This window comes from Patiria miniata, unplaced genomic scaffold, assembly GCF_015706575.1.
Source record: "Patiria miniata isolate m_02_andy unplaced genomic scaffold, ASM1570657v1 HiC_scaffold_19, whole genome shotgun sequence".
NCBI lineage: Eukaryota > Metazoa > Echinodermata > Asteroidea > Valvatida > Asterinidae > Patiria > Patiria miniata.
The window spans coordinates 546,798-573,914 of NW_024037057.1; the positions used below are offsets into that span (position 1 = coordinate 546,798).

At 40.9% G+C, this 27,117-nt stretch overlaps 1 protein-coding gene across 1 annotated transcript; it reads right to left on the reverse strand.

The window, feature by feature from the left end:
* Positions 1-4,211: 4,211 nt before the first annotated feature.
* On the reverse strand, positions 4,212-27,117 carry LOC119725263 (MFS-type transporter SLC18B1-like). Its single transcript, XM_038196604.1, has 14 exons — positions 26,987-27,117; positions 24,765-25,044; positions 19,714-19,809; positions 10,549-10,622; positions 10,245-10,392; positions 9,730-9,798; positions 9,307-9,394; positions 9,005-9,141; positions 8,661-8,759; positions 7,728-7,819; positions 7,227-7,322; positions 6,751-6,825; positions 5,510-5,653; positions 4,212-4,880 (listed from the first exon to the last, which is right to left on the reverse strand). The coding sequence occupies exons 2-14, from the start codon at positions 25,038-25,040 to the stop codon at positions 4,796-4,798; spliced, it is 1,479 nt and encodes a 492-aa protein (XP_038052532.1). The 5' UTR covers positions 25,041-25,044; positions 26,987-27,117; the 3' UTR covers positions 4,212-4,795.

Below are 27,117 nucleotides of genomic sequence, written 5' to 3' on the forward strand. Positions count from 1 at the left end.
ATGATCTGCAATACCGGCACCGGGTAGTCAACTATGATTGCCTGAACATGAGAAACATGTACAAAACCTTAGCCAGCCAGTATGATCCAAATGGGTACCTCACACCATTCACTGCCAGAGCCAGAGTTATCGTACAGGACCTATGGAAGCCCAAACGTGACTGGGACGATGCCCTGGAGCCCGGAGAGACTATGGACCGATGGCGAACCTGGGAAAATGAGTCACCAAACCTGTCCGTCATGAAAGATGTTACACGCCCCCTGATGTCAACCCAGAAACAGCCAGTCGCCAGCTTCACATCTTTTGTGACGCGTCTGAGAGGATCGACGGTGCAGTCGCCTACCTCCGGACGGAAGATGAGAAGCATACCATACACACCAGCTTTGTAATGGCCAGGTTCCGAGTTGCGCGAAAGAAACAGCTCTCCATGCCCCGCCTCGAGCTCTCGGCCGCTTTGGCAGGGGCTCAATTTTGCAGTCTCCTTCAGCAAGAGTTGACTCTACCCCTAGAAGATATTGTTCTCTGGAGTGAATCTACGACAGTCCTGACATGGCTGAAGTCGGAGTCCTGTAGGTATAAAGTCTTTGTGGGGACCCGAGTGGCCTAGATCCAGACCCTGACTGAGTCGTCCAATGGCGCTACGTTGACACGAAAAATAATGCAGCTGATGATCTGACAAGAGGGAAAAGTATGCTGTCACCAGTCAACCCTGCAGATGGCGAGACGGGCCACCATTCCTATCCGCAAGCCCTATTCTTTGGCCAACCTTCCCACCTGCCCTAGCTGAGGATTCCTCGGAGCTGACGAAATCCTCCCTCTGCGGTATAGTGACCGTGGAACTGGCTGACAAATCTATTGATGAGCTCATCGAAGCATCTAAGCAGCTCTGTGACGGGGCGGCGAAGGATGATCCTGTCGTGTTGCACTAACAGCTGATCAGCGAGTAGAAATTGAGCTTCACCTATTCCAACGAGCCCAGAAATCCAGTTTTCCCGAAGAGTGGGGTGCCCGCAAGGGTGGTAAGGAGCTCCCTCGAGGAAGTAGACTGCTGCAGCTCTCGCCAGAGTGGGATGGAGATGACAAATTCATCAGAGTTGGGGGCCGGCTGCGTCATGCTGAAGGAATCCCGCTCTTCACCAAGCATCCAATTGTGCTCGACCCTGCACATCCTGTTACTAAGTTCCTTATTCAGGACTTTGACCAGAGACTCGTGCACTATGTTCCAGGGCGTGTCCATGCAGAAATCAGAAGAAGATTCTGGATTCTGCGTGGTCGACAGGCTGTCCGCAAACATCAGCGTCAATGTTTTGACTGCCAGAGGTGGAGAGCCACTCCAAGTGTCCCTAAGATGGGGGATCCTCCTTCTGCCAGCCTCCGCATCCAGCAGTCACCATTCTACTCCACAGGCGTTAACTGCTTTGGGCCGAAGACCGTCAAGATAGGCAGGCGAACAGAGAAGCGTTGGGGCATCATTTTCAAATGCATGACAACGAGAGCAGTGCATTTAGACCTACTTGAGAGTCTTGACACCGATGCCTTTCTGATGGCTTTCCGAAGATTCGTCTCCCGAAGGGGGAAGCCGTATGGAACCAACTTTAAAGGGGGTGCTTCCGAGCTGAAGGAAGCCTTCTCAGGGATGGATCCAGCTCTACAGCATGAGCTTGCCAAACACCAAGTAAGATTTCGTTTCAACACTCCAAATGCCCCGCATTTCGGAGGATTGTGGGAGAGAGAGATCAAGTCAGCCAAGTATGGCCTGCGAGTTGTACTCAATGATCAAACGGTACCAGAGCAAGTCCTTCGCACAGTACTCATCGAGGTCGAAGGAATTCTCATCTCGAAGCCTCTTGGCTACACATCCTCAGACATCGGCGCAATTGACCCTGTCACACCAAATGTCCCTCTGATGGAGCGCTACGACCCAGCTTTACCTCAAGTTGTCTATCCAGCCAAAGACCTGTTGGGCAGACGTCAGTGGAAGCATAGCAAAGTTCTTGCAGACCACTTCTGGACCAGATTCTCCAAGTTCTACCTACCTTCACTTCAGAGTCGTCAGAAGTGGCAAAGAGATGTGGTGGGATTGTCCAAGAACGACGTCGTCATGATCATTGACCCGAATCTCACTCGGGCGCAGTGGCCTATCGGCAGAAATACTGAAACCTTTCCTGGACCTAATAGTCCCCGAGATGAGCAACAACGATGAACTCAAGGACGCTCCGACCTCATAGGTTGATGAACAGTTGGATGGTTTCACAAGATGCTTTATTTTGTACTTATACATTTGTTTCCCAAATTTAGGGGCGGCTGTGTCAGAAAGTAGTAGCTATATTGATTGTGCTGACTAGCGCCCTCTTGTGGTTTGCATATTCATTTGGCTTACTGCTGGATAGCATGTAGGGCGCCCTCCATAATATCCTTATTTTCCAATCACATTTTTGTCTGTAACTTCCGTTCCAGCATTTGATCCAAACTTGACCTGTTTTCCCATTTATAACAAACCAGGTTGCCTAAAATCCCGTTCCTAGTTATCCCATAATCATCCAAGATAATTTCTGTGCGTGATTTTGAATAGCTAGTACATTTTTTATGCTTTTATGGGGACCTTTCTGGGGTGATTTGTAACTGTCTGATAATCATTTTTAAGTACATGTGTAATAGTGATAAAAACATGTACATGTCTACAGTGTTATAGGGTCAGTTTTGCCCACTTAGTAATGTTAAAGTGTTATTAGTCTTAATTAAGGCTATAATTAGTTCCATAGTGATTAAGTGTTGAAGCTATTTACACCCAATACCCATTTGTTTACCTTATTATCCATGTAACTCTAAAGACATGTAGGCCCATGTTCATGTACATGTAGATCACATGACCCCCTTAATTCAAAATTACATGTAATTTGGACACAGCACGCAAAAGTATGGATGCACTAGGGATTTCCATTTATTTCCTTCCTTATTTTGTTCTTTATTTAGAACCACGGGAAAATATCACGGGAAATCTCACAGGGATAACTTTCAACCTCATACACGGGATTAACATCAGAGCAGGGTGGATAAGCTGGCACTATAATTAAGTGGTTCACTTTCATCCAACCGGTTTACATCATTCAATAAACAGTCAACTTTGGCTTGCAACCGGTCTCAACACCCTCACGTTTTTTCAACCTGTGCTACAAACTGGTTTAAATTCTCGTAAAACAACCCAAAAAATGAAGACCTTACACCCTGACATGTATACGGTTAGGCCCTCCTCTTTTTGGAAAATGGATAATTTGCGACAAACGTGTGCCTATTTTAATAAACGTGGAGTAAAAATATCTAAAGACTGCAGCAAACCTGCCAGGGAAACTTGGCAGATTTAAAAGTGCAATGCAACGATATAAGCCAAAATGTACGCCGCTACTAAGTAAATTAGTCTGTTCTACAAGAGCCAAGGCATCGAAGAAAATTGGTTTGGTTTTCTTATTTGTCGTCGCATTGCTACGGTATCTGTGAAATTCTGATCTAAAATCACGTTTAAGTTATATTTCCATTATCTGTGAGTGCCAATTTATCAAATGATACTGGTTTCGTTCTTGTTCTCAAAATGTTGAATACGTGCAAAATTGGCCCCATTTGGCATGGTCCCAATGAGCCTCGGTCTGATCTAGTAAAATTAAAAAACCGGCCATTCTGTGATCATTTTAGATGATGCTAGGCTGTTAGACAATCATGGCTTTGTTCCCGAAATTTGGATTAAATCCAATCCAGCTTTCAGTCTTATTAACCTCATATTGTGACTTTCACGAGTGTACAACCGTGTATACACAGACAAGCTACTCGAAAGCGACCGTTGAAAGAACTCTCACGATATGGAAGCAATGAATGTTGCGACTTTTTATAAAAAAAAATACAAACAATCAATGAAAATCCTGTAAAAGAAATGAACAGAATAACACCGGAAAGTCATGGCAAGCACTATTAGCTTTGATACAGGCAACTAAGAAAATACATTTCCCAAACACCAATATATACATAATCACGATAAAGAAATATAACCATCAAAGTATAATTTCAATTAAAAAAATAGTGTATAGTAGTACATATAATAGGTTCTACTTTAGTTGCTATAATAATTATACACTCTAAAAAGTCTCGGGTCAGATTTGACCCGGAAAAGGGTCATGTGGGCCCTGACCCTTTTCCGGGTCAAAAATGACACTTTTCCGGGTCAATACACGTCTTGTGCACAGAGCAGAATTGCCATTTTTACATATGAATAATTAATTAGCTATAATTCCGAAACCCTTGACCTATAGTGACGAAATTTCCTGGGTATGTTTATGAAGAGTTGCTCTATGCATGTTCCGAGTTTCAGTTTCTTTCGTCACTCGATGTCCGCGATCTTGGGGGGGGGAGAGAATTCCTGGGCTGAGAGATGGTCAATTGAAAATAACCCGGCCCTTTTAGAGTTTAGTAGTAGAAACATCTGGTGGGTTGGTAGTTATGCTGGAAAACTGGTAAAACAATTGTGAAATAAGGCGGAAATGGTGTTAATTATTTGGGATCGTTTGTTCCCAGCTTGCTATGTTTATGTTAAGTTTATTATCAATGTCACTCATTGGAATGTTTTAAAGCTAGTCCCAAATTAATTTGGTCTAAGGGTCCAATGCCGTAGTCACTCGAGTCAATAATTTGGCGAAGGTGGAGACTGAAGCAAGTCTAATTCACACGTAAATTGTCTGTACGTCAGTCAGTTAATTAGTGAGATCTGACCAGCAATAGGTGACTTGGAGGAATTATTCAGCAACGCCCGTCACACATCACTGGAAATAAGTGGCTTCTGTTCCTCGTTAGTTGCGTTAGCCTCCATCTCTAGCCGTGATCTCGGGACCCGTCTCCTGTAAGGTCACACAATATAGAATTCTTACCTATAAGCAGTACGGGGGGGGGGGGGGGGGGTTAAAAAAAAAGTAAACCCAAATGGTGCCCACTATTGTTGAAGAAATTTCGCATGTAGCGCGCAAGATCAAGGATGTCGTAAAGAATCATTCAAATCCTTCATGTTCTTTTCCGGTTATGAATTTTCAAACACAAACACAGTTTATAATTTGTCCAAGGATCACAATAAAATAAGTTATATAATCATTTCAGCAAAACAAAGAGCCAGATTACCTATGAAACAAAATCAGAAAACTCTCATAACCATGATAACTGGCACTTATCATAACCTTTATTTAAACACCTTCTATGACCAATGTTGAAAGAACATGTCAAGAGTTTACCGTCTTGTTCTGCCTTTTACTGTACTACCGGGTACCCCGGAAACCTTTAATCCTTGGACAACAATACACGAGTGTTGTGAATGATTGTTTAACTAGACAAAAGCTTATTGGTTTCAGGAGTACCAGCGAGGTTTTCAGAAACTCAGTATAATGTACATAGCGACTCAACCAAGACTAAACTCCTTCGTTAAGTTCCATTAATTATGCAGCTAATAAGGGCGCTTGTTTTATTACAGTGTACTCACCCTTTGCCACAGCGATACTCCCAGACTCCAAACAGACACACCACGATCAAGACAATGATTAAAACACCAGCAAGAATTGTAGTCGAAAAAGCAAATCCATAAATCTCCGTCAGGGCGCCCCCAAGCAAGGGCCCTATCAAAGACCTGTCCACAAGAGAATGTTGCAGTTGAAAGGAGCAACTACTTTTGGAGTATCATGCTTCAGGAACAGTATCAACATTAAAATAATCATCGAAAGTATCACCATCAGCGACAGTAAAACAGTGAAAGGCAGCAGCAGCATTATCACAAGCATCACAAGTAACAGAAATCGCACTTACTGCAGCAGCAACCAAAACAACAACATTAACAGTAAACCAAAAAAGGACACTGATTATCCAGATTATCTGCAGAAACCATAGAGTTATATTAAAAACAAACTAGAGAGCGTACTCATCACCTGACCCCGTGCTTGCAAGGACGCACGGACGCCATTTTGTAAGTGGGCAAAGTACGTGCGCAACAACACATAACGTTAGGCAAAACAGCACGGTAAAACAAAGCATCGTCGGTGGGCTGGGGGGATTTATAAGTAGAACCAACAGTAAAAAATGAATAAATAAATAAATAAAATTACATTTCTCTTGAAACATTTGCTTATCTGAACAGAAATTATTCCACACTGGCAGACTTGCTGAATTTTCCTGTGGATTGCGTTGTTTATTTTTTTTTTTTCATTTTCATTTTTTGGACATTACAGGAGTTCCATCACGTCTGTTTGCAGCGTTAGCTGCAATAAAACCTGTTAATCTAGGAACCTTAACATTCATGAGGTTTTATTTTTCTCAGTGTGCACAACACTCTGAAGCTTTTCTATTTTGCATTCGAATTTTCCTATTTGACATGGTATTTAGAAATGTTACTGAGCAGTTAACACGTTAACTTGAAAACAGAAAAATCATCAGCCAAAATAATGTCTCTCAAGATGACTAGTTGCACCCCCTCCCCCGATTAGTTTCATGTTCCTAGCTCTACAAACATGAAACAGCCTGAGGGCTGTAAACGGCAAACACTGCGAAAGATACGCATTGCAGTCAATCCTGAAGGGTGCACATCCAGGTATTTTTTGCCCACTTACAAAATCGCGGCGAGGTCTACAAGGTGGCACGTCTGCATTGTGCGTGTGGTATAGTGAATGTGCCTCTACTTTTTTTTTTTTTTTAAATTATAACTTTATTGCAGAAACCAATCAGCAAACGTACCCGACTGAAAATGCACCCAACCAGATGCCAGATATTACGGACGTCAACCCAAGGTTGTTAGGAATACCATACCATCTGTTGAGGTAAATTTATTATAAAAAAATCGTCAATACGATTACCCTGTAGATATTCATCAATGTTTTTGTATGTGGGAAGTTTAACACGAAACATGGAGGTTCAACCTCGAGGCACCGCCTGTTTTATTTAGCATTATTTGGTAACAAAATCACTTTATATGCTATTAAAAGCACTGATACTATATCAAACGAAATTGGCAATAATTGTAACGAGTATTATGTAACAAATGGCGGTACTCTCTTAGAGTGACGCCACGAATATTGAATATGTTTTTTACTACAATCTACAACATGAATACAATTACTGTTGTTGGAGAGGTAAGATGGATGACAGTGACTTCACTTCTAACAGCCTATGGACTATACAGATTTTGTTTTATAGTGATCAGTGGCACTTACTCTGCTGAGCTGAACATGTCCACAAACGTCGGCATAACGATCAAGCTAATCATTATGGTGCCAGTGGGAATGACAAGAATAGCAAGCAGCTTGGAGCTGTAGAAGCAAAAACAACATCGGTTGTAGTTGCGAAGAACACCTCAAATGAGTCTTCAGCATCTTTACGCACAGTCATGGACTACAACTAGACGAAAACATGTTGCCTGTTTTGGACTGATACATTATACTTTTTTTGAATATTTATTTATACCATTTCAGGAAATAATGCGATACGGTTACGGAACGTTTCCCTAAATTGTGAAAGACAATAAGCGTGACAGGTTTAAACATTTTTGAGAGATAATGGCGGACACATACGGAGGGCACTATTAGGTTTGTTTGAACTCTTGTTATATTGTGTATTCACCGAAATTTACCAAAAACCAAATAGCGCCTTCCTGTTGTGCCCGCCATCATTTTCGAAAGGCTAAAAGAGATGCCGTAACTACTGATTTCACTTACGAGTGCATGTTCAGCAATGGCGACGGTCCGAGGAATAGGAAGAAAAGTGCGCTGCCAAATGCTCCGATGACGATCATAATTCGTGTGGCTTTCTGAAACCAACAAAATCCACATGTTCTAATAGGACCAACGTAATATTAAATGATCTTTAAACCTATTGGGGCCGGGACGGAATCCGACTCCCCTCAACTTTTTTTTCCGCGATACCTTTGAAGAAAACACATTTCGCGACCCAAGCTGTTTCGACTTTTGTAGCCTCGAGCCTTGCGCATCTTTGATACAAAAAACATAAAACTCAGACCACGGGTTGCTGCGCAGCGAAAAAAAAAATCGATGAAACTGAATTTCCCCATATACGTTGTGCACACAGAGCAGAATTATCATTCATGCATGTGAATGATTAATTAGCCATAATTCCAGAACCCCTTGACCTATCATCATGAAATTTCTTGCGTATGTTCATGAATAGTTGTTCTATGCACGTACCGAGTTTCATAATTTTCCGTACTCGATGGCCGAGATCTTGGGGGGGGGGGGGGAATCACCGCGGCTGTGAGATGGTAAAAAATAACCCACTCTTTTAGGGTCAAACGAGGCAAAGAAGTGGCGGTTCAACGAGGGGGGGGGGGGCTATTTTTGCCCACCATTTAGGGATGCAAGGACATTCCGACAAGATTGTCTAGCCCCCCCCCCAAAAAAAAAAATATTCCATAAAAAAAATGCACTAGCCAAATGTAAGAATGTGACGTACATGCGAACGGTCTCTCCCTAGATAAATAGTCGTGAGAAGGGTGCATTTGAATGTTTTAGTTAACATATGTGCCTGATTGTAAGATTTTATCAGCGCTCCCATTGGAGTTTTTTTAACTCTCAGAGAGGTAATGAGCATAAAACGCCCCACATCTATTTAGCCCCACCCTTGCTCTTACGTACCTTTGCGTCCGCAACAGCTCCCCAAATAACGGAGAAAATTGCGTAAGATAAACCGAAACCTAGAAAGAGTAAGCTGATCTGCATCACAGTGAAATCAAGCTGTATAAAAAGAAACACAAGAAAATCGGGAAACTAACATACAAGTATATACTATTTTGACAGTAAGGGAATTGCTAAGTGGGTATATTACGGGAAAAAAACCACCGCATTATTAATACATGTACAATGAATATCCATGCATGGCCGATTTATAGAACCATGACATCAACGAAATCGGTTGTTACTTCGCATGCACTACCTGCTTTATGCGTGCATTATGCATTTCGATTACCATCCAAACGTACCTTTTTTAAATAAACCGCTAATGTTGGGCTGATGGATGCGAAGCAAGTCGCGGCCACAACACCAGCCAGGAAGGCCACCCAAATGGCCGGTATGCTCAGAACTCGAATCATTGGACCAGACTCTTCTTTTCTGTTTCCTGATGACAAAAGAACCAATATAACCAAGTGCAACCCATTTCAAGACCATACATTTATTAATCGTTTTGCCAAAGCAAGATCTATGCGAAAATGTTTATCGCCTCAACTTTTTGAAACAATTAATACTTGTTTAGGCGAAATCATTGGATCTAGGGGGAACTCACCTGACTGAGGCAATAAGAAGAAATTGACGACATCTATTGCTAGAACAACCCCGCCCAGAACAAAGAACGGAAGCCTGAAGCCGCCAGCCTAGAGCCAAAAAAAATAATATTAAATACACTACTAATACTATTATAGGGCGACTTTCCCTAGACTTGTGCACAAACCTAAACCGTCACCTAGCCCAGGTTTACCTTATCCTTTCTTCTTTAAACCTTATCACGTTTGTTAACAATCAAGCAATCTTGTTAATCGTATGAAAAACCAAGCAGGTTTTTTAATGCTTGTAGCTTGGAAATGGCGTCCAATGAGAACAACATGGTCAATAATTAGATGACAAAATAATAAACTCAATATTGAGTTTGTCCTCCACCGGTTTATATTTTGTATAAACAGAATGAGCATATAAAAAAATGCATACATACATCATAAAGCACACCACCAATTGCTGGTCCGATTGCTAATGCCAGCCCTCCCGCCATCTCGACCAAGCTCTGTTTACAAACATGTTTACAAACGTGTAAATAATGCAGTGATCTTACACCGATCTTATGCACTAATCTAACACTGATCTAAGACCCATATTATACTGATCTTACGCCAATCTCACACTAAAACAACATCAATATTGCACTGATCTCACACTAATTTTACACCATTATTGCACAAACTTAACACCGACTACTTCACACCGACAACACATGAACCTCACGTATTTCTCACGCGCAGATCTCGTCTCACGCATCTCATAAACACCGGTTCACATGAATCGCACACCAGTCCGACACCGATCTCACTCTTGATTTCACACATTACACACTGACACAACATCAATTTCTAAACAATATCGTTGTCAGTTTTTACACCAGTTTTATACTGATCTAGCACCACAACTAAAGAGGTCACAAACAGATCTGTCCACGCATTTCCAGCGATTTACCACTGCTGTTCCGACGTTCTCGGGAAAGTTAAACGCCACAATGGCCGATGACGCAGTAAATGTGGCCGACGTGCCAAGCCCCTCCAAGAGCCTTATGGCGAAGCTGAACGCAGTGAAAGTTGCGTAGGTTGGCATGTCAATAACGAACCTGTCAAGCAAAGTGTCAATAGATGATTGATTCGCAATAAAGGACCGATTATAAGTCATCGAAGTGCATAAATTAAGCAGAACCGCCCACCTACGGCTTAATTCGTACCACTTAGCAGCAAAGAGCTTTTAAATGTTCCACCAAGAAATTGCTCACCCGAACAAGAGATTGCATCCACCTGTGACGAACGCTCCTGCCAGAAAAATGAAACGAGCTCCCAAAACAGGAATCTAGACAGAAAAATAACAAAACAAAATTGCTCGTTCATTTAAAAATAAGCTACAAAACCTCAACAGTATGAAAACTTCTTTTGGTGGAGTCTACTGCGTTTCTTTTTCCTTCAAATATTATCTTGTTTGCTTATCTTTTTTTTTTTCTTTTTCTTTTTTTTGGCTCATACAGCCTTTGCCATGTATTCATTGTAATGCCTCTGTCATCAGTATATGTTCCCTGTCTCGTATCTGCTTACCATTGTAATGTTTTGTTTGTCTGTTTGTTGATTTCTTGTTTGTTTGTTTGTTTGTTTGGTTGTTGTTTTTTGTCCTGTGTTGTTTCTGTTGGCTGTTTTCCACAAGCTTCTGCTTATTAAAACAGCCACATGCTCTATTTGCTTCTTTTATTTTGCAGTTGTTGTTGCCGTATGCGTTCAGCACGCTCTCTCCGCCAGCCACTCTAGGGCAGCTTCCTCGCAGTTGAGTAGGGCTTCGATTCCTCCGTCTAGTCTGGTAATGGGACATTCATTCACTATGTGATTCATTGTTTGAATCTATCCACAATCACAGCTTGGAGAGGCGGCGTATCCCCACTGGAACAGGCTGGCGCGACAGGGTCCAGCGTTCCCTCGATGGCGGTTGAGGAGTGACCACTGGCCTCGGGGAAGAGTTGTGCCTGGCAGTTGTTGAGTGGGGTCAGACACAAGATGCTTGTTCGGAACATCAGCCTCCTCCCATTTGGATCTCCAAAGCTGCTCCATGTTGGTGTTGTTGTCTGGAGTGGAGGTCCATATGGGATTTCTTGATCTCAGTCTGAGTCTGGGGTGGTCGTTTATATCGGTGTTGATGGAGAGATCTGGCATTGACGCTATTCTGGTTAATAGGTTTCTTGTGGCCATCTGACATCTGGCGGGGGGATGCTTAGGACCGGGAGCCAATCTAGTTTGGTGCATTGGACCGCAACAGATACAGTCCTCATGGCGTTGTTCAGCTTACATCGACTAGTTTGGTGTGAACATAGTTTTTTTGCCAGACTGGAGCACAGTACTCGGTGAGGCAGGGCCAAATTTAACTTGTAGTTTTTACTGTATTGCTTTTAGTGTTTACGTATAGGTGTAGCTCCCCTGCATAAATCACCCCCTTTTTTTAGATGTCCCCTACCCTTTCATGGAAGTGTGTACCCCTGATTAACTTTTCCCTCTTCCCCAGTAACATGATCCCTTAGAACAATTGCCCCTTTGATAAGACCATGTGCTCTGCCACCCTTTAAGTCCACAGCCCCTCACTTAGCAGACCAGCGGCACAGAAGAGAGTTCTGTTTTAATGGCGAGTTATTTCCTCTCTTCCCCTTTTCTTGGGAGCGCCTGCCCTGTGTATTTTGAGCTGCTATAGTCACCTGGTAAGTTTTATTGTGAAATTGTTGTTCTTTTATATTGTATAATCATGTTTTGAGTTCTAGTGCAGTTTTTGGAAGGTTTTTACTTAGTTATGGTTTAAAGTGTTTTCTTTTTCTTTGGAAAGTTTTTGTGAAAGTTTAATTGTGAAGCATTGAGATGTTACTGTTCCATGATGGGTCATGATTTGGATTCTGCACAATTATGATTTTTTCTGACCTTTTTGATATATATGGGGTAAGGACGAGTATTGTTTCGTATAGGAATTACGTTTCTTTGACAAGTTTTACAGTATGGAAGAATGTTTTTCATGAGTTTACATTTATTGAGTTTTGTTTTATATCTTTTGGTTCCTCTCTGAAAGATGACATGATTTGCTTGGAGAATTGATTTTTGTTGAGAAAGATTCATATTTTACCCCTAGAACATGTAGATTGAATGACTTTTTTAGTGTATCTCTACCATTGTTTAGGCTAGGAGGTATGACTTTCCCACAGATCTAGAGACCCAAGTGTATACATTCCTTTCTTAGAAGATCACCAGATGTTTATTCATGAAATTAAACTTGTCTTAGTCCCACTTCCTTCACTGCATTTTCCTTTATGTTTAAATCCACTTTCACCACCTGTTTACATTGAGGCTTAGTTTGATTGTCTTAGACTGGGTGAAGTCTAATTAGAAGTTATGTGGAACAGATAAGAGCCAAGGATAAGTACTCATTAGACATTCAGCCAGAAACTTGTGTTGCCATTGTGTATGTTGGGAAGTAGTGACCTTGTGTAACATGCTGTACATAATAGAGTTAGACTGCGCTATATAACCAATTTAACTTTCTGTTGATATATTTCTTTATTGTATTCTTTCTTTTCTTGTTGTTTCTTGATTTTTAGGTTTCAGTCAGAGTGCATTTAAGGTTCACTACTTTGACGCTCTGTGTTGTTTTTTTTAAAGGGAATATACATCATTTGCTTTTGCTGTAATTTTCATAAATGGATGGAATTGGGGGGTTGGAAATATAAAGCAAAAATAGTTACACTGACTTTTTTGAGGTTTTGTGTTTGAAAATGCTATAAAAACCAAGAAAAACGATCATTTTCCTGTAGTCTGGTTCCCTGACTCCATATAAGAAGAAACAGAGCCTTTAACATACATTGGGGAATTGTAAGGTCAGGGAACCAGTCTAGCTGGCTCGTACCCGTTCATAGGTTTGTAATCGATTGCAAACAAGTGTGATGGTCAATTGGGGCCAGTATTTGAAGAAAAGCCAGTTGTTTTCAACGCTGATCGGCCGATCAGCGTTGGAAATTGATACAAAAATACCACTTTTCTTGAAAATGACAGTATACCAGGTGCCATGATTTTACAGGATGCTTTACACTGTCATTCACTAACAGTCCAGCAAGGTATTTCAAAATGATTTGGTAGTTTTATTTTTTGATGTTTGCAAATGTTGTATTTTCCCTTTAAAGTTGGTTTTTAAGTTGGTTTTACTGTTAATTTTGGTTTTGGTTTTAGTGTTTTATCTCAGTTTTGTAGTTTTAACTTTTTTTTTTTTGGTCTCAACTTTGTTTCATTTTAAAATCCTTTTCTTAATAAAATAGTTCGCGACTTGTTCTTAGATCCTGGTCTTGTATTAAATTATTTGTGTCGAGTTGAATCCCCAAGTCAAGTGTGTCAATTTTCCAGGTTACATTTTTTTTTTACAGCAGAGTAGCAGAGGGTGAGAGCCGTGATGCGCAGGGTCTTAGCTGAGGCTCCCCACGTTGTTCCAGCTAGCATGTTGAGGAGGTTAATTTCTCGTCCTGACTGTCTTAAGGAGATGTGGCTTGAGGTATGTTGGCTGGGCATCATGTTTGAGGCGAGCTCCATTGAGGAAGATGTCCAGTTCTTTTGAGCTCTGATCATTGTGTAGGTGGAACACACGGGATACCGTCTTGGCTGCGCTAGGCTGAAGACGCAACCTCTTGCAGTAATAATATTAATAATAATAATAATATTGGACATTTATAAAGCGCAAACATATCCACCGAGGTGCTCAAGGCGCTATACATAATTGTATACAAGCAAAACAGCAGCAAAAAATAGGTAAACAAAATCAATATGAATTAATAAACAAACTAAACAAATTAAGGTAAGCAACGGAAGAGCAGAAAAACAAAATAAACATAAATGCAAGGGATTAATTGAAAGCTAACGACATGAGGTGAGTTTTGAGAGCTGTTTTGAAGGACTGAATGGTTTCTGAGGTTTTGATGTGAATAGGTAGCCGATTCCACAGACGAGGTGCTGCTACAGAGAATGACCTGTCTCCCCAAATACGGTGTGATTTTGGCTCATGTAGTAGATGCTTGTTACTGGATCGGAGAGTGCGGGAGGGTCTGTAAGGGGAAAGCATGTCCATGATGTATGAGGGGGCTTTGCCATTTAGAGCTTTGTAAACCAACAACATCATTTTATAGATTATCCGAAAGGAGAATGGTAACCAGTGTAGATTTTTCAGGATTGGGGTGATGTGGGAAGATTTTCTGGTTAATGTGACCACACGTGCAGCAGTGTTCTGAATACGTTGGAGCCTGGTAAGTTGTTCTTGCGGAAGACCAAACAAAAGGGAATTCCCCATATCTAGCCTCGACGTAACAAAAGAATGTATGATTTGTTCAGTTGAGTTGCGGTTGAGATATTATCTGATTTTGCTGATGTTGCGAATATGAAATGAAGCTGAACGAACAATGTTGGAGATTTGACTTTTGTGTGACAATGAAGAATCAAAAATAACACCCAGATTACGGGCTTGGCCAACTGGAGTGATATGGGAATCGCCTATACTAATGAAGGGAATATTGACTTTTGAAAGTTGTTGTGGGGAGCCATTCATCATAAATTCTGTTTTATCATCATTTAACTTCAAGAAATTATCTTGCATCCACTGTCGAATTTCACAAATGCTAGTCTCTATTTGAGAGATGCTAGAATCGGCTTGTTGTTGTGAGGGTTCAAAAGTCAGATATAATTGTGTGTCATCAGCATACATATGATAATGTAATTTGTGGCGCAAGATGATTTCTCTCAGCGGATAAATGTACAAAGTGAACCATTGCGGGCCTAGAACAGAACCTTGTGGTACAGAAAAATCGACAGAGACGGAATTAGAAGTAGCGTTACCTACACGCACATACTGCTGCCTGCTCTCAAGATAAGACTGGCACCACTGAAGAGCTAAACCCCGCAGGCCAACAATATCATGGAGTCTAGACAGCAGTATGGTGTGGTCCACAGTGTCGAAAGCTGCACTTAAATCAAGGAGGACAAGAGCAGTGATCTTTTGCTGATCTAATGCACTCAAGAGATCATTTTGAACATGCAACAGGGCAGTCTCAGTGCTGTGATTAGGTCTATAAGCAGATTGAAAAGTATCCAAGAGATCATTGTTCCGCATCACAGCAGACAATCTTGAGGACACAATTCTTTCGATTGTCTTACCCAAAAATGATAGGTTGGAGACTGGTCTGTAGTTCTTGAACACGTCCTTGTCTAAGCCAGCTTTTTTCAACAGAGGACGAACACAAGAAACCTTAAGAGACTCGGGAAAGGTACCAGTGGTGAAGGACTTATTTACTATATTGGTGATAAAGGGAACAATTTCATCAATACAATCCTTTAACAGACTTGTTGGGATAGGGTCGAGCTCACAAAACTTGGATGGGGAATTCAAAACTAACTTTTTAACCTCAGTCTCACTGACAGACTGAAAAACAGTAAGACGTGCCTCGTGCGAATAACACAGAGGGTCATTACTAAGTTGTGGAGAAAAACCATTACGTATGGTGAGAATTTTGTTGACGAAATATTCAGAAAAGTGTGTCGCTAGAGTGGCTTCAGATTCAGAAGATGGTAATATGGGCTTTTTACTCTTACTCAACAATTTATTGACAATGCAAAACAGTTTTCTCTGATCTCCTGAGCACTCATTGATTTGAAAAGAATAAAAATCAGATTTTGCTTTACTGATTGACTCAGTCACAATGCGTCTCTGAATAATGTAATTCTGCCTGTGGATTTCGAGCTTGGAACGACGCCATCTTCGTTCGAGTTGTCGTCGAGTGCATCTGGCAGCACGAATGTCCTCATTGAACCACGGTTTGTCTGTTCGTACTCGAACACGTCGGGTGCGAAGGGGGGCATGCTTGTCCAGCAAACCGCCAAGTGCTGACTGATATTTACCAACACAGGAATCGAGGTCGACACTCTCGAGGTTGATGTGAGTAAATGCCGATGCCACGTCATGGCGAAAGTCTTCGATGTTGATCGACTTCAATCGACGGGTGGATATCACTGTGGTGGGAGAGGCTGGTTGATTAAGTTGAAGTTTAGCCACAATAGCAAAGTGGTCAGAGAGACCCGGATGAAGGTGAAGGTCCAGAATTAGTGGTACATTTTCACGCGTGATCAGCAGATCTAAGCAGTGACCATGGCGATGAGTGGGCTCGGTGATATGTTGAACTAGACCGTATGACGTGATGAGGGTGTTGAACCGATCTGCAGCAGAATCTTGAGGGTTGTCAACATGAATGTTGAAATCACCTGTAATTATGATGTCGGATGGGTGCGAAAGATACAGCTCAATCATGTTCTCGAACTCATGAAGGAATGAGGTTACACTGATGTGGCGACCAGATGCATCTTTTCCAGGGCGATAAACGTTCACAAGCCGAACTGATCTGGAGTTGGATGTGATTTCAGCGTGAAGGGATTCAAATGTAGTATATTCTCCCATGTCAAATTTTAAAGTTACAGATAGGCTGGACTTAAAGAGAAGTCCGACCCCTCCTCCTTTTTTGTGAGGTCTTGGGACGTGTTGAAAAGTGTAACCAGCTGGTGTTAACTCAGCGATTGTCATATCATCCCCAGATTTCAACCAAGTTTCGGAGATAGCAACTATGTCCAAATTGTTTTCAAGAACAAATTCCACAAAGTCAGTAGCTTTATTTCGGATGGACTGGACATTCAGAGAAGAGAAATGTAGGTTTGATTCGATGTGGGGCGCCAAGTTTCTCAGATTTGCCAAACAGACTCCATTTTTCTCAGTGGAAGGTTGCTTCCGCCGTTCAACTGAGCACACCTGTATTTTTCGTTGTTTTCTTCTGCCGCCACGAACACCTCTATGGGTAGGGGGTCGCCTATTAACCCTTAGGTGTACCAGATTTTTCCATAAATCAAGAGGTAAAGCACCTATTTTGGTGTTTTTGCCACTGAGTAGTTGGGATATGTCGTAATGGTGAGCAGTTTCAGTTTGGTTGGGTTGAATTTCTCTGTGCGCATGGTTGACATCCCGATCAGGACCGGGATTAGAACTAACGTCGCCACAAGACAGTAACTCAATAATTAAAGGTGGCCAATGTATTGCAATAATAGGTAACTCTGATCTTCAAGTAGCCCTTGGATTGCCACTGCAGGTTGAGTCTGTAACTGGACTTCAAATCACTAAGTGAGACGTTCTGCGAGTTCAGGCAAACACAGACACAAAGGCCAAGTAGGAGGAACAGTTTGCGCAAAGCCATTGTTCGAAAAGTCACTGTTACCTAATAGTTATTGTGAGACAGGTATCATCCCTTTGTTAACAAATCGGCGGACAGTGGCGTCTTGTGGATCCCATTGTTCAATGACAGTCCAGATGGACAGAGTCAATGGTGGATCCGTGTATCTGCTTAGTGCAATGTACATGGAGTCAAATCAAGAACCAAGAAATGACGAAAAAAGATAGTTACATTACTGGCATCGGCGATCTTCATTATCCAGTAGAATCCATGGTATATGCATAAACAGTTGGATGTAGAGGAAGAGCAGAATCATGTGGCAATCATGGTCAAAAATGAGAAATTAATCGGAGCACAAATTTCGTGTGTGGCAGCCTGTTAGGCGCTCACTACCCTTGTGAGTACTCTCTGATGGTGATCATATCAGCGTTCAGGACAGCATTCAAGGCTGGGAACTGCTCTGATTGTGTTGCGATGCAGATTTCATCCGCATAGATGAACTTGCGACTGGTGGTCTGGGGTAGGTCATTAGTGTACAGGTTGAAGAGTGTGGGCGCTAGCACAGATCCTCGAGGAAGGTCATTTCTCTAGTGTCTCCAAGTGATGTTAGCATCTGCCATATGGACACGGAATCGACGGTGTTGTAGCAACAGCTCGATGGCCTTCACTGCCAAGTGAGGCAGTTCTCTTGCTCTCTTCGTCAGCAAGCCCTTGTGCCAGACAGTGTCGTAGGCGGCAGTAAGGTCGAGCAGCACGAATGCAGTCTTCTTTCGTAGTTGGTATCCGTTCTCGATGAAGGTGGTCAGTGCAAGTACTTGGTCTGGTGTACTCCTTCTGGGTCGGAATCCTGCCTGGTCTACACTTAGAGTGTCCTCAACGGTGGGCTTGATACGCTGCAGAATGATCCGTTCCAGGAGCTTGTAGCACATAGATAGCAGAGAGATGGGACGATAGCACGATGCTTGCTTCAGGTCTTTCCCAGGCTTTGGGATTGCGATCGTTTTGGCCGTTCTCCATATCTTTGGCATGTTGTTTTCTGCAATGATGCGGGTGAGAAATGATGCCAGCCATTTCTTTACAGTCGGACCAATGTGCTTCAGGAACTCTGGATGAAGATTGTCATAGCCTGGGGCTTTGCCATATTTCATGCTCTTGATGGCCTGGTCAGTTTCTGCTACTGTGATCCCGGTCAGAATCCCGACTTTGATGACACAAGCATAGATATTGACATTAGAAAGATATTTGGCCATAAGGCCATTGCAGATTTGTCCTTTGAATCAATATAGTTGGAATCACAAACATTTTCAAAGTTTTTAAAAAAGTTGCATTGAATTACTTGTTGTTTCACCTATATTTGTTTTCAACTCTAAGGACTGTGTGCCAATTTCAATGCTTAGATCATGAAAGGCACAATCCCATTATCTCTCTGCCCAAACTATTAACTCCAACCACCAATGGGTCATTTGAATTATATAGAATCTAGTTGAACTGAGCATCATGGTTATAAACAACAAAATGTACACTCGACGTGATCTGCATGTAGACCAAGTGAAACAAAACCCTGCCTTTCGGCGATGCTTTTTTTGTTATAATCAGAGTTGTAATGACTCGACTCGAGTCCGATTCGAGTCACATTTTTGATGACTCGACTCGACTCGAGTAGGGCAAATGACTCGATTTTTACTGCGAACAAATACCTCGACTAGACTTGACTCGAGTCGAGTCGAGTCATCACTGCGAACAAATGACTCGACTCGACTCAACTCAATTCAAGTCGACTTCCTCATCAGAATGACTCGACTTGACTCGAGGAAGGCTAATAAGACTTAAATCCGAAACATAACAGCAAGTCTATGAAAAAAAAAATATTTATAATGACTTACGCCGGTGCCGGATTTTGTTCAGAGTCAAATGCAGGGTCATCACATGTAGTAGCCCGAATGTAAAAAAAAACAAAAAATTCCTTCTCTCTTGTGTTTTATTTATTGTATAGTGTTCAAATATCTGTGACTCACATTGACTCGAGCTAAATACTTGACTCGACTCGACTCGAATCGACTGCACATTCTGACTGGACTCGAGTGACTCAACTAGAGTCACTTCTTTAAAATGACGCGACTCGACTCGAGTCATAAAAATCAGTGACTCGTTACAATTCTGGCTATAATGAAGTCAACTTACAATTTTGCCCCAAATTGGTGATCCAATTCCTGAAGAGAAGGCGAATGCGCTAAACACCAGTCCAATTACAGTCGGTGACATCCCTTTTGCCTTTGCCTGTTAAGTGTAAAGTAGTATCAATAATAATATAGGTTTTAAAACTTATATCACACGAATTCCTCGATTTCGTCCCGAACATGGCAAGCTCAATTCTCAATTTAAATTTGAAAAAGCCACCACAAGATTTCATTTAAAGGGAATAAACAACATTTGCAAACATCGAACAATAAAACTACCAAGATTTTACGAAATACCTTACTAGGATGTTGGTAAATGACGGTCTAAAGCATCCTGTAAAATTATGGCACCTGGTGTCAAGTCATTATCAAGAAAATGGTATTTTGTATTCATTTCCAACGGTGGTCGGCCGACCACCGTTGGAAAAACTTAAACTATTTTTCAACTACTGCTCCAAATTTGCAATTTTTTTAAGTCCAAATTTTGTTTGCTTTTGGTTACATGTTCATGAACGGGTGCAGGCCAGCTAGACTGGTTTCCTTACCTTACAATTTTCCGACATCTATAAATTGATCCATTTTATCTTTAGTGGAGTCAGGGAACCAGACTACTGAAACATTTTTGTTTTTCTTGGTTTTTCAAGCATTTTCGAACACAAAACGTCAAACATGTCAGTTAAACAATATTTGATCTATTATACTAACCCCTCAAATAGTTCATTTCTGAAAATTACAGCAAAAGCCAATGATGTACATCCCCTTTAAGGTTCAGTATAATTCAAATTGTTATCACACCGATTCATCCTGAGTTTGTGAAATTCGTGTCGTGTAGCAATAATCGGCGTTGTATTGAAAGAGCAAATTCGTTTTTGTCATTCCTTTTAGTGTTGTCATTACATTTCGTTTCTGGTGACTTAACATGTTACGATTAATAAATATGTTCATGTCAGAACAAAGGTTCACGAACTTTAACATTTCAAGTACAACCAATTAGTTTGTTAAAAAAATTCATCTATTAAAACCTTAGCCGCAGTCAGTGTGAATAAAATCACTTCCACATTTCTTTGTTTTTTATTGTCCCAGCCAGGTGGTAGCCATGCCCAGGTCATCTATCACTAGATCCTAGTATGGACCATGGTACATCCACTAGAGGGGGTGTCAGTCTTGTAATCCTACTGGAGGGGTTGGAAATTGGCGGGGAAAACCTAGTGTGCTTGTGCGCATTTACATAGGCTTGTGTACAAATGCATTGTTCACATAGGGATTACCTCGATCACCCCCGAGACCAAAATGGAACTGTCTAATGGCATTGAGGAGGTTAGTGTCTGGTTTTATTGACTGTTTGGGCCTTAGGGATACCAGGGGTTAATCTGGGGTGAATGGAGGACTTTCAAGGTCAAATTACATTGTGTCATGGATTGATTCGCAGCAGGCGTCTGATATCTGCCAAAAATTGGCACGCGAAGTGTTAATACTAGGTACGATACATTTTAGTATTCATTTAAGGTATACGTACAAGTAATGTCCGGTTTGATAACGAATTTCCTTCGCTCATTTTTAAAACTAACTCTACAGACTGGGCCATATCAATCTAAACACATTTAAAACCCCGGTTACGACATTGGTCAAAACAATGAGGGGAATGCTGATTTAGTTCAAGGAGAATACCTGTTTATCAGTAAGTACAAAATATCGCACGGAAATATAGCAATTGTAAATTCATGAACAGGTTTCCCGGTTATTTTAACACTTGTATCACACGAATTCCTGATAAAGATACTTAGCATACCGATTCGTCCTAAATTTGTGAAATTCGTCTCGCGTAGCAATCAGCGTTGAATTGAAAAAGCGAATTCGCTTTTTTTGTCATTTGTGTTTTATGTTATTGTCATTACGTTTCGTCTCTGGTGACTTAAAACGTTACGATTAAAAATGTGCCCAATATGTGGACTTATTGAAAGAATTGTGCGTAGTAAAGTTTAACTTTAAAAAGTAATTCCTTATAAATGACAGAAGCTAGCTGTAAGATTTGATATTTGTTGTTGACAATTAACATTAGAATCAGGAATAGAACTTCTACATTAATTATGCTCTTTGCTCAGCACATGGAAATTAAGCATTAAGGTCAAACACCTTTGTAATGTTGATCGTTGATATACATGTATATGAATAAAACAACGGAAATAAAGGTATGTCTACCAAAGAGCAACAATAGGAAGGTATTTGACCTTAATGCTTATAGTATCCATGCCATAAGTAAAGTGCATATTGTGAGGGAAATGTCTATACCTGACTCTAATGTTAATTGTGAAACACAAAAATAAAACTTTGCATAACTACTTTTATTTATGCATATCAGAACATATATGTAGAAATTATAATTGTGTTAATGGGCATAATTCTTCCAAAATGTTTAAAGATTGGGTGCGCACTTTCTAATCTAAGTCACCCGAAACAAAATGTAATGACAAAAACAATTTATACGAATGACAAAAAAAACATGAATTTGCTTTTTCAAGTCAACACCGATTGCTACATGAGACAAATTTCGCAAATTAGGACGAATCGTGGTGCCAAACAAATTGAAGGAATGAGGAATGTGTGTGATACAAGTCGGGAAAACCTATACATGCACTTACAATTTCTATATTTCCGTGCGATATTTTTACTTAATGATAAACAGGTATTCTCCTTGAACTAAATCAGTATTCCCTTCCCTTGTTTGACCTTTATCTAATAAGACCCAACTTCCGGTTAGATGACGTCATGGTATTTGCAAGCAAACGGTTATCAGTAATTAAGTGTAACATATGTCATTATTTGGGCTAGGTACAAAGTTATGACACAGGGAGCAAATGATGGATCTAAATTAACAAAATGATCATTGTTAAATTATCCGGTCTGATGAAGTCATGATCATAAAACCTTGCAAATTCATTTGTGGTTGCTCACAGAATATATAGGGGCAATCTGATTGAGGATTTTAACATTTGAAAAAGTTAAACTCTTTTTTATATGCCGCTCGAGGGCGCCATTTCGGGGATGACGTAAAGATTATGTTTTTTTTTTTAGTTTTGCATTCCTCACTTAACAATTCCATAATGTATGTATCTGTAGTAAACTGATTTCGTTTAAAACTTAGATTCAATTACTTTTGGACTTCCGGTAACATTGGAAGTATTCGTCAAGCTGTTTTGTACCCGGGTATAAGAAATGTTGCTCAACGCACCGTCTACAGCGCCACAAAAAAATGAACACTATACTCTATTTAGTTCGAGAGATATAGCTCAAAAATATTTTTTTTCAACTTGTGCCAATAAACTGCTTGTAATTTGAAAACCAAATGACGTCATGATGACGTTTCAAAACATGGTACAAGTTCACTCTAGGTTTAATGATCATCCCGTAAACCGTCCAGAAGGAGTGTTGCTTTGTTCTAATTTCAGGTTAATTTCTTCATTTTGAATTCAACTATGTTTGACCTTCCGGTATATCCTGAAGAAAAGGTCAGTACGAGTTCACATACACGACAAAACAATGTTTATCAATTAATAGTCTATCTGATTACAAGGTTGGGACATTATTGATCATTACGTTCAAGAGTTATAGGTGAAAGAACTTTGCGGTCTAAAATTCGAAAACAGTCAACATTGAAAATGTCAAACCATTTTGTTCAACAAACACCTCTCTAGCTATAATTGGATTGTCCGGCTCGTGAGTAATACGTAAACCACTCCAATAATAAATGACTAGGAGATGCAGCTGTGGAGAGTGCGTTGTGAATTAAGGACTATGAAATACTGACTCACCGCAGTATGGCAGTATTGCACATGCCTACGTGAGTTTTGTGAACGTTCAACCAATGAACTGATAACAGGCACTGGATTTTATAGGAGTCCAAATGTTATGTGACACTGGAAAACTTCTTAAGACCAGCCAGCCATGTCTTTATCATCCGTTTAAGAACGGCCACTTGACGACCGGGCTCTCACATGGGAATAGGTAAATTACCTTAGGTATTTATGAATTAAGCATAAAAGTGGACACTGCTTACAACTGAGAAATGAAGTTGCCACAAAAAAGTTAAGCCGAGATTGCACGTTACAGGCTTTGGCCCACGGCCTATCAGGACCAGACTTCGAGGAACACACGTGTTCATTATTCTATTTTTGGGAGACTGTTTTAAAGACATACAGTCGTGGAGCGTGTTTTTGTTTGTGTTGGGGTGTTTGTTTGTTTGTTTGCTGGGGTGTTGGGGTGTTTGTTTGTTTGTTTGTTTGTTTGTTTGTTTGTTTTTTTTTTTTGGGGGGGGGGTGGGGGGGGTAGTCTGAGTATCACCCGTTATCCACGGAGCCAAATCCTGTATAACGTCTGACATCTCCTGACATGCAAATTTATGCAAGCCCGCACGCTAGCCAATCGGAGTCGACTAAACTAAATCGTGACGTCATTTCATTCCCAAATCAGGACTAAATGTGTTTTTTTTGGTCAATTCAAATGCAGTGTTTTGTAATACAACAACAACTGGCACCATATCGCCTAACATGATACAGAGTGCGTAACACTTTTCTTGTTTAATCCATTGTCTATGTGACGCGCAACGGGTGAATGACCGAAGACTCGATATAGAAAGCGCCCGCTGATTGGTCAAATCTTGGAGGTCAAGACGGGCGGGGTCTTGCCTAATTAATCAGCGAATCTGTTCACGCGTAAGGTTGGGCTGGAGGCGGGGTCTTGCCTAATTAATCAGCGAATCTGTTCACCCATAAGGGATGGGCAGGATGGGTCCAGTCCTAAAGCTGACAAATTCGGTATATTTTATTAATTGATTGTTACAATCCAACGTTGTTGTTTACATTTCTCGAAAACTTGCTTCTGATAGTTTTCTTTTTCACCACAACTTGCTAAAACATAAATATTGTTAGAATGTAATTATTATTTCTAATTTTCCCATGAAATGCATGTCAAGAAGAATATTGTTGCCCCTCAAAATGGCGTCGTTGTACACAGTGCCCTCATTCGCTCGAAAGAAATATGGCCCGTTTGGGTACTCACCTCGATGGGGTAGAAAACAGAAATAATGGAAAAGGCCATCATGCTTGCCAGTGAAGTCAGCACAGCGCTGGCAAATGTGGCTTTCTGCTGGTAGGTGTATTTGGCTCCCGCGGGTTTCTCCCCGGAGCTTGTGTCGGTTTTGTCGTTTTCTTGGTCTGCTCTGTCCTGATTGGCCAAAGATAACGTGGGCGGGGCGTCATGGGACGGGGCTTCTCCGGTTGAATTTGCATATTCTGTCGATGATGCAGCAGCGTTATTTTCGACATTGTTTTCCATGGCTCTGATAAAATAATTCGGACCGAAAACAAATCAGAAAATAACCACGAATGTTTATTAGGTCTATTAAGTTGAGAACTGTAGGCATTTTGTTTAAAGAATAATAGAGTCTGAAAGTTCAATCCCATAGAGGCGCGCTTCCGTAACCGTGAATAGGAACATTATCTTGCAAAAACTATAAAATAATGCACTAATTTTTGAAACAATGAAAAGGACTTTGTAAAATTGTAACTAGTAGGCCATGAACACTGAAATGATGCCTGATTTGAAAGAGAAATATCGTGCCAAAAACTGACCTATCACTACAAAAAAATATAAAATGCACTAATAAAAGTGAACACGGTGTACTCGTACATGCATGAACGCATTTTTTGACAAGTAAGATTTGAGGTTTTGCGTGGTGGAGATACTAATAAATGAAAGGTTTTCGGAAACACCATGTGCGAATAATTTCTCAACTAAGAGAATGGTTCGGAAAAGAAACAGAGGCATAAACTCGACGTTTCGGTCAGTGTGTTTTGACCGTCTTCAGGAGAGTGCCTAAATTCTAAGGTGTTTAGTTTCTTAGAGTTTAGGCACTCTCCGGAAGACGGTCAAAGCATACTGACCGGAACGTCGAGTTTATACCTCAGGTTCTTTTCAGAACCATTCTCTTAGTTGCAATTATTCGCGTATTGTGTTTCTGCAAACCTTTCATTTACTTGAATTTTGTGACGGTTATCGGGTGAAAATTGAAAATTAAATAAGAGACTAAGCTGTTTTTTAGAATGAATATTTTTTTTTAAATAAACTTGAAGGACTCATTGGTACTTTATCATAAAAAAATAACCGCTTAAAAGGACTGTATTCAAGCCAGCACGACTGAATTGGAACCCGTCGGCTGTAGGTAAGTAAATCTCGGCGTCGTTTATAAATGTTGCGTTCTTAGGCAAAACTGCAATGTGAGACTGACAAACTTGAACGAATAAGGATATCGAACAGAATTGCCGGAAAGGTTGCTTACAAATAATTCGTTTTTACTCATCTGCAAGTGATTTCTCAACAGTTTTATTGAGGAATATGAAGGTCAAACTCTGAACATAGATGAATGTTTCTTGGGGAGATTACGGTTAGAAATCATTCTGACAAAAAAAATATAGCTAAGGAGAAATTCAAGGGCAACCCTCGTCGAGTGACCTTTTGCTTTCAGGCTCTGTCAAAGGAAACGGGTCAACTCGTTCCCAGGTTAATGCGTACCCGTGTCAACCCCTTCCCAACACTTTCGATTCGTATCCAAGTCAGTTTGCATCCCAGTCAACTCGTACCCTCCTGTGCGTGGCTCAAAATATTTGCCCTATTGAAAAAAATACGTACAGGGAAACGAAAATGTACACATGCAAGTGCTTCCTTTTAATGCGTTTACCTTGCAGATCGACTGTCGATTTTCACGTAGTTCGGAGCATATAGGCCTACAAACAATGGACGACCTCTACATGTAGTTTACCCGGACGTTTTGTCCGTTAACAGTTGTGTATACCACCGGATATAAACGTGCACATGTATATTTGCAATATGTAAAGTCACTCGATTTAGTATTCACATATCCTCAATTCTAATGCTGCAATTGTCACAAAATGTTCACACAAATATTGACTATAATGACGCTACTCCAAGTGTCTATAGACGGTTTCCTACACAGAAAGGGGGTCATTGCATGAGGTGGAATTCCATATTCTGAGGCCACATGAATGTCATTTTTAATTTGCAATGACTCATTGTAGGACAAATTCAGAACCAACACGGCCGCGGCCGGCTTCAGGATAGGCCTAGACCTACTATCAAAATTCCAACCATAAAACAGATCAAATTTGCTGCCCAAAAGTCCTGATGTAAGTTGATCCTGTCTAGAGATATCTGTCCACAATTCTCTAAAAACAACAAATACTTGTTTGCAACTATATACGTACATGGGCAAGTCGCAACTGTTCTCCTTGATCCGTTGTCCCTCAAAAAAGCGATGGGTGCGTGGAAGTTGGGTTCGTCAATGGTCATAGTACAATCGTACTAAAATGGCGTTCAAGTTCCTATGCCTCAACTG

What these genes read in the sequence shown, in the direction of transcription:
- LOC119725263 (XM_038196604.1), bottom strand. Translation starts at nt 25,040, where the DNA reads ATGGAAAACAATGTCGAAAATAACGCTGCTGCATCATCGACAGAATAT. An exon ending in CTGTTTTCTACCCCATCGAG is followed by an intron (nt 19,810 to 24,764) that starts GTGAGTACCCAA and finishes TACACTTAACAG; the next exon opens with GCAAAGGCAAAAGGGATGTC. An exon ending in GAGCTGTTGCGGACGCAAAG is followed by an intron (nt 7,820 to 8,660) that starts GTACGTAAGAGC and finishes TGTTGGTTTCAG; the next exon opens with AAAGCCACACGAATTATGAT.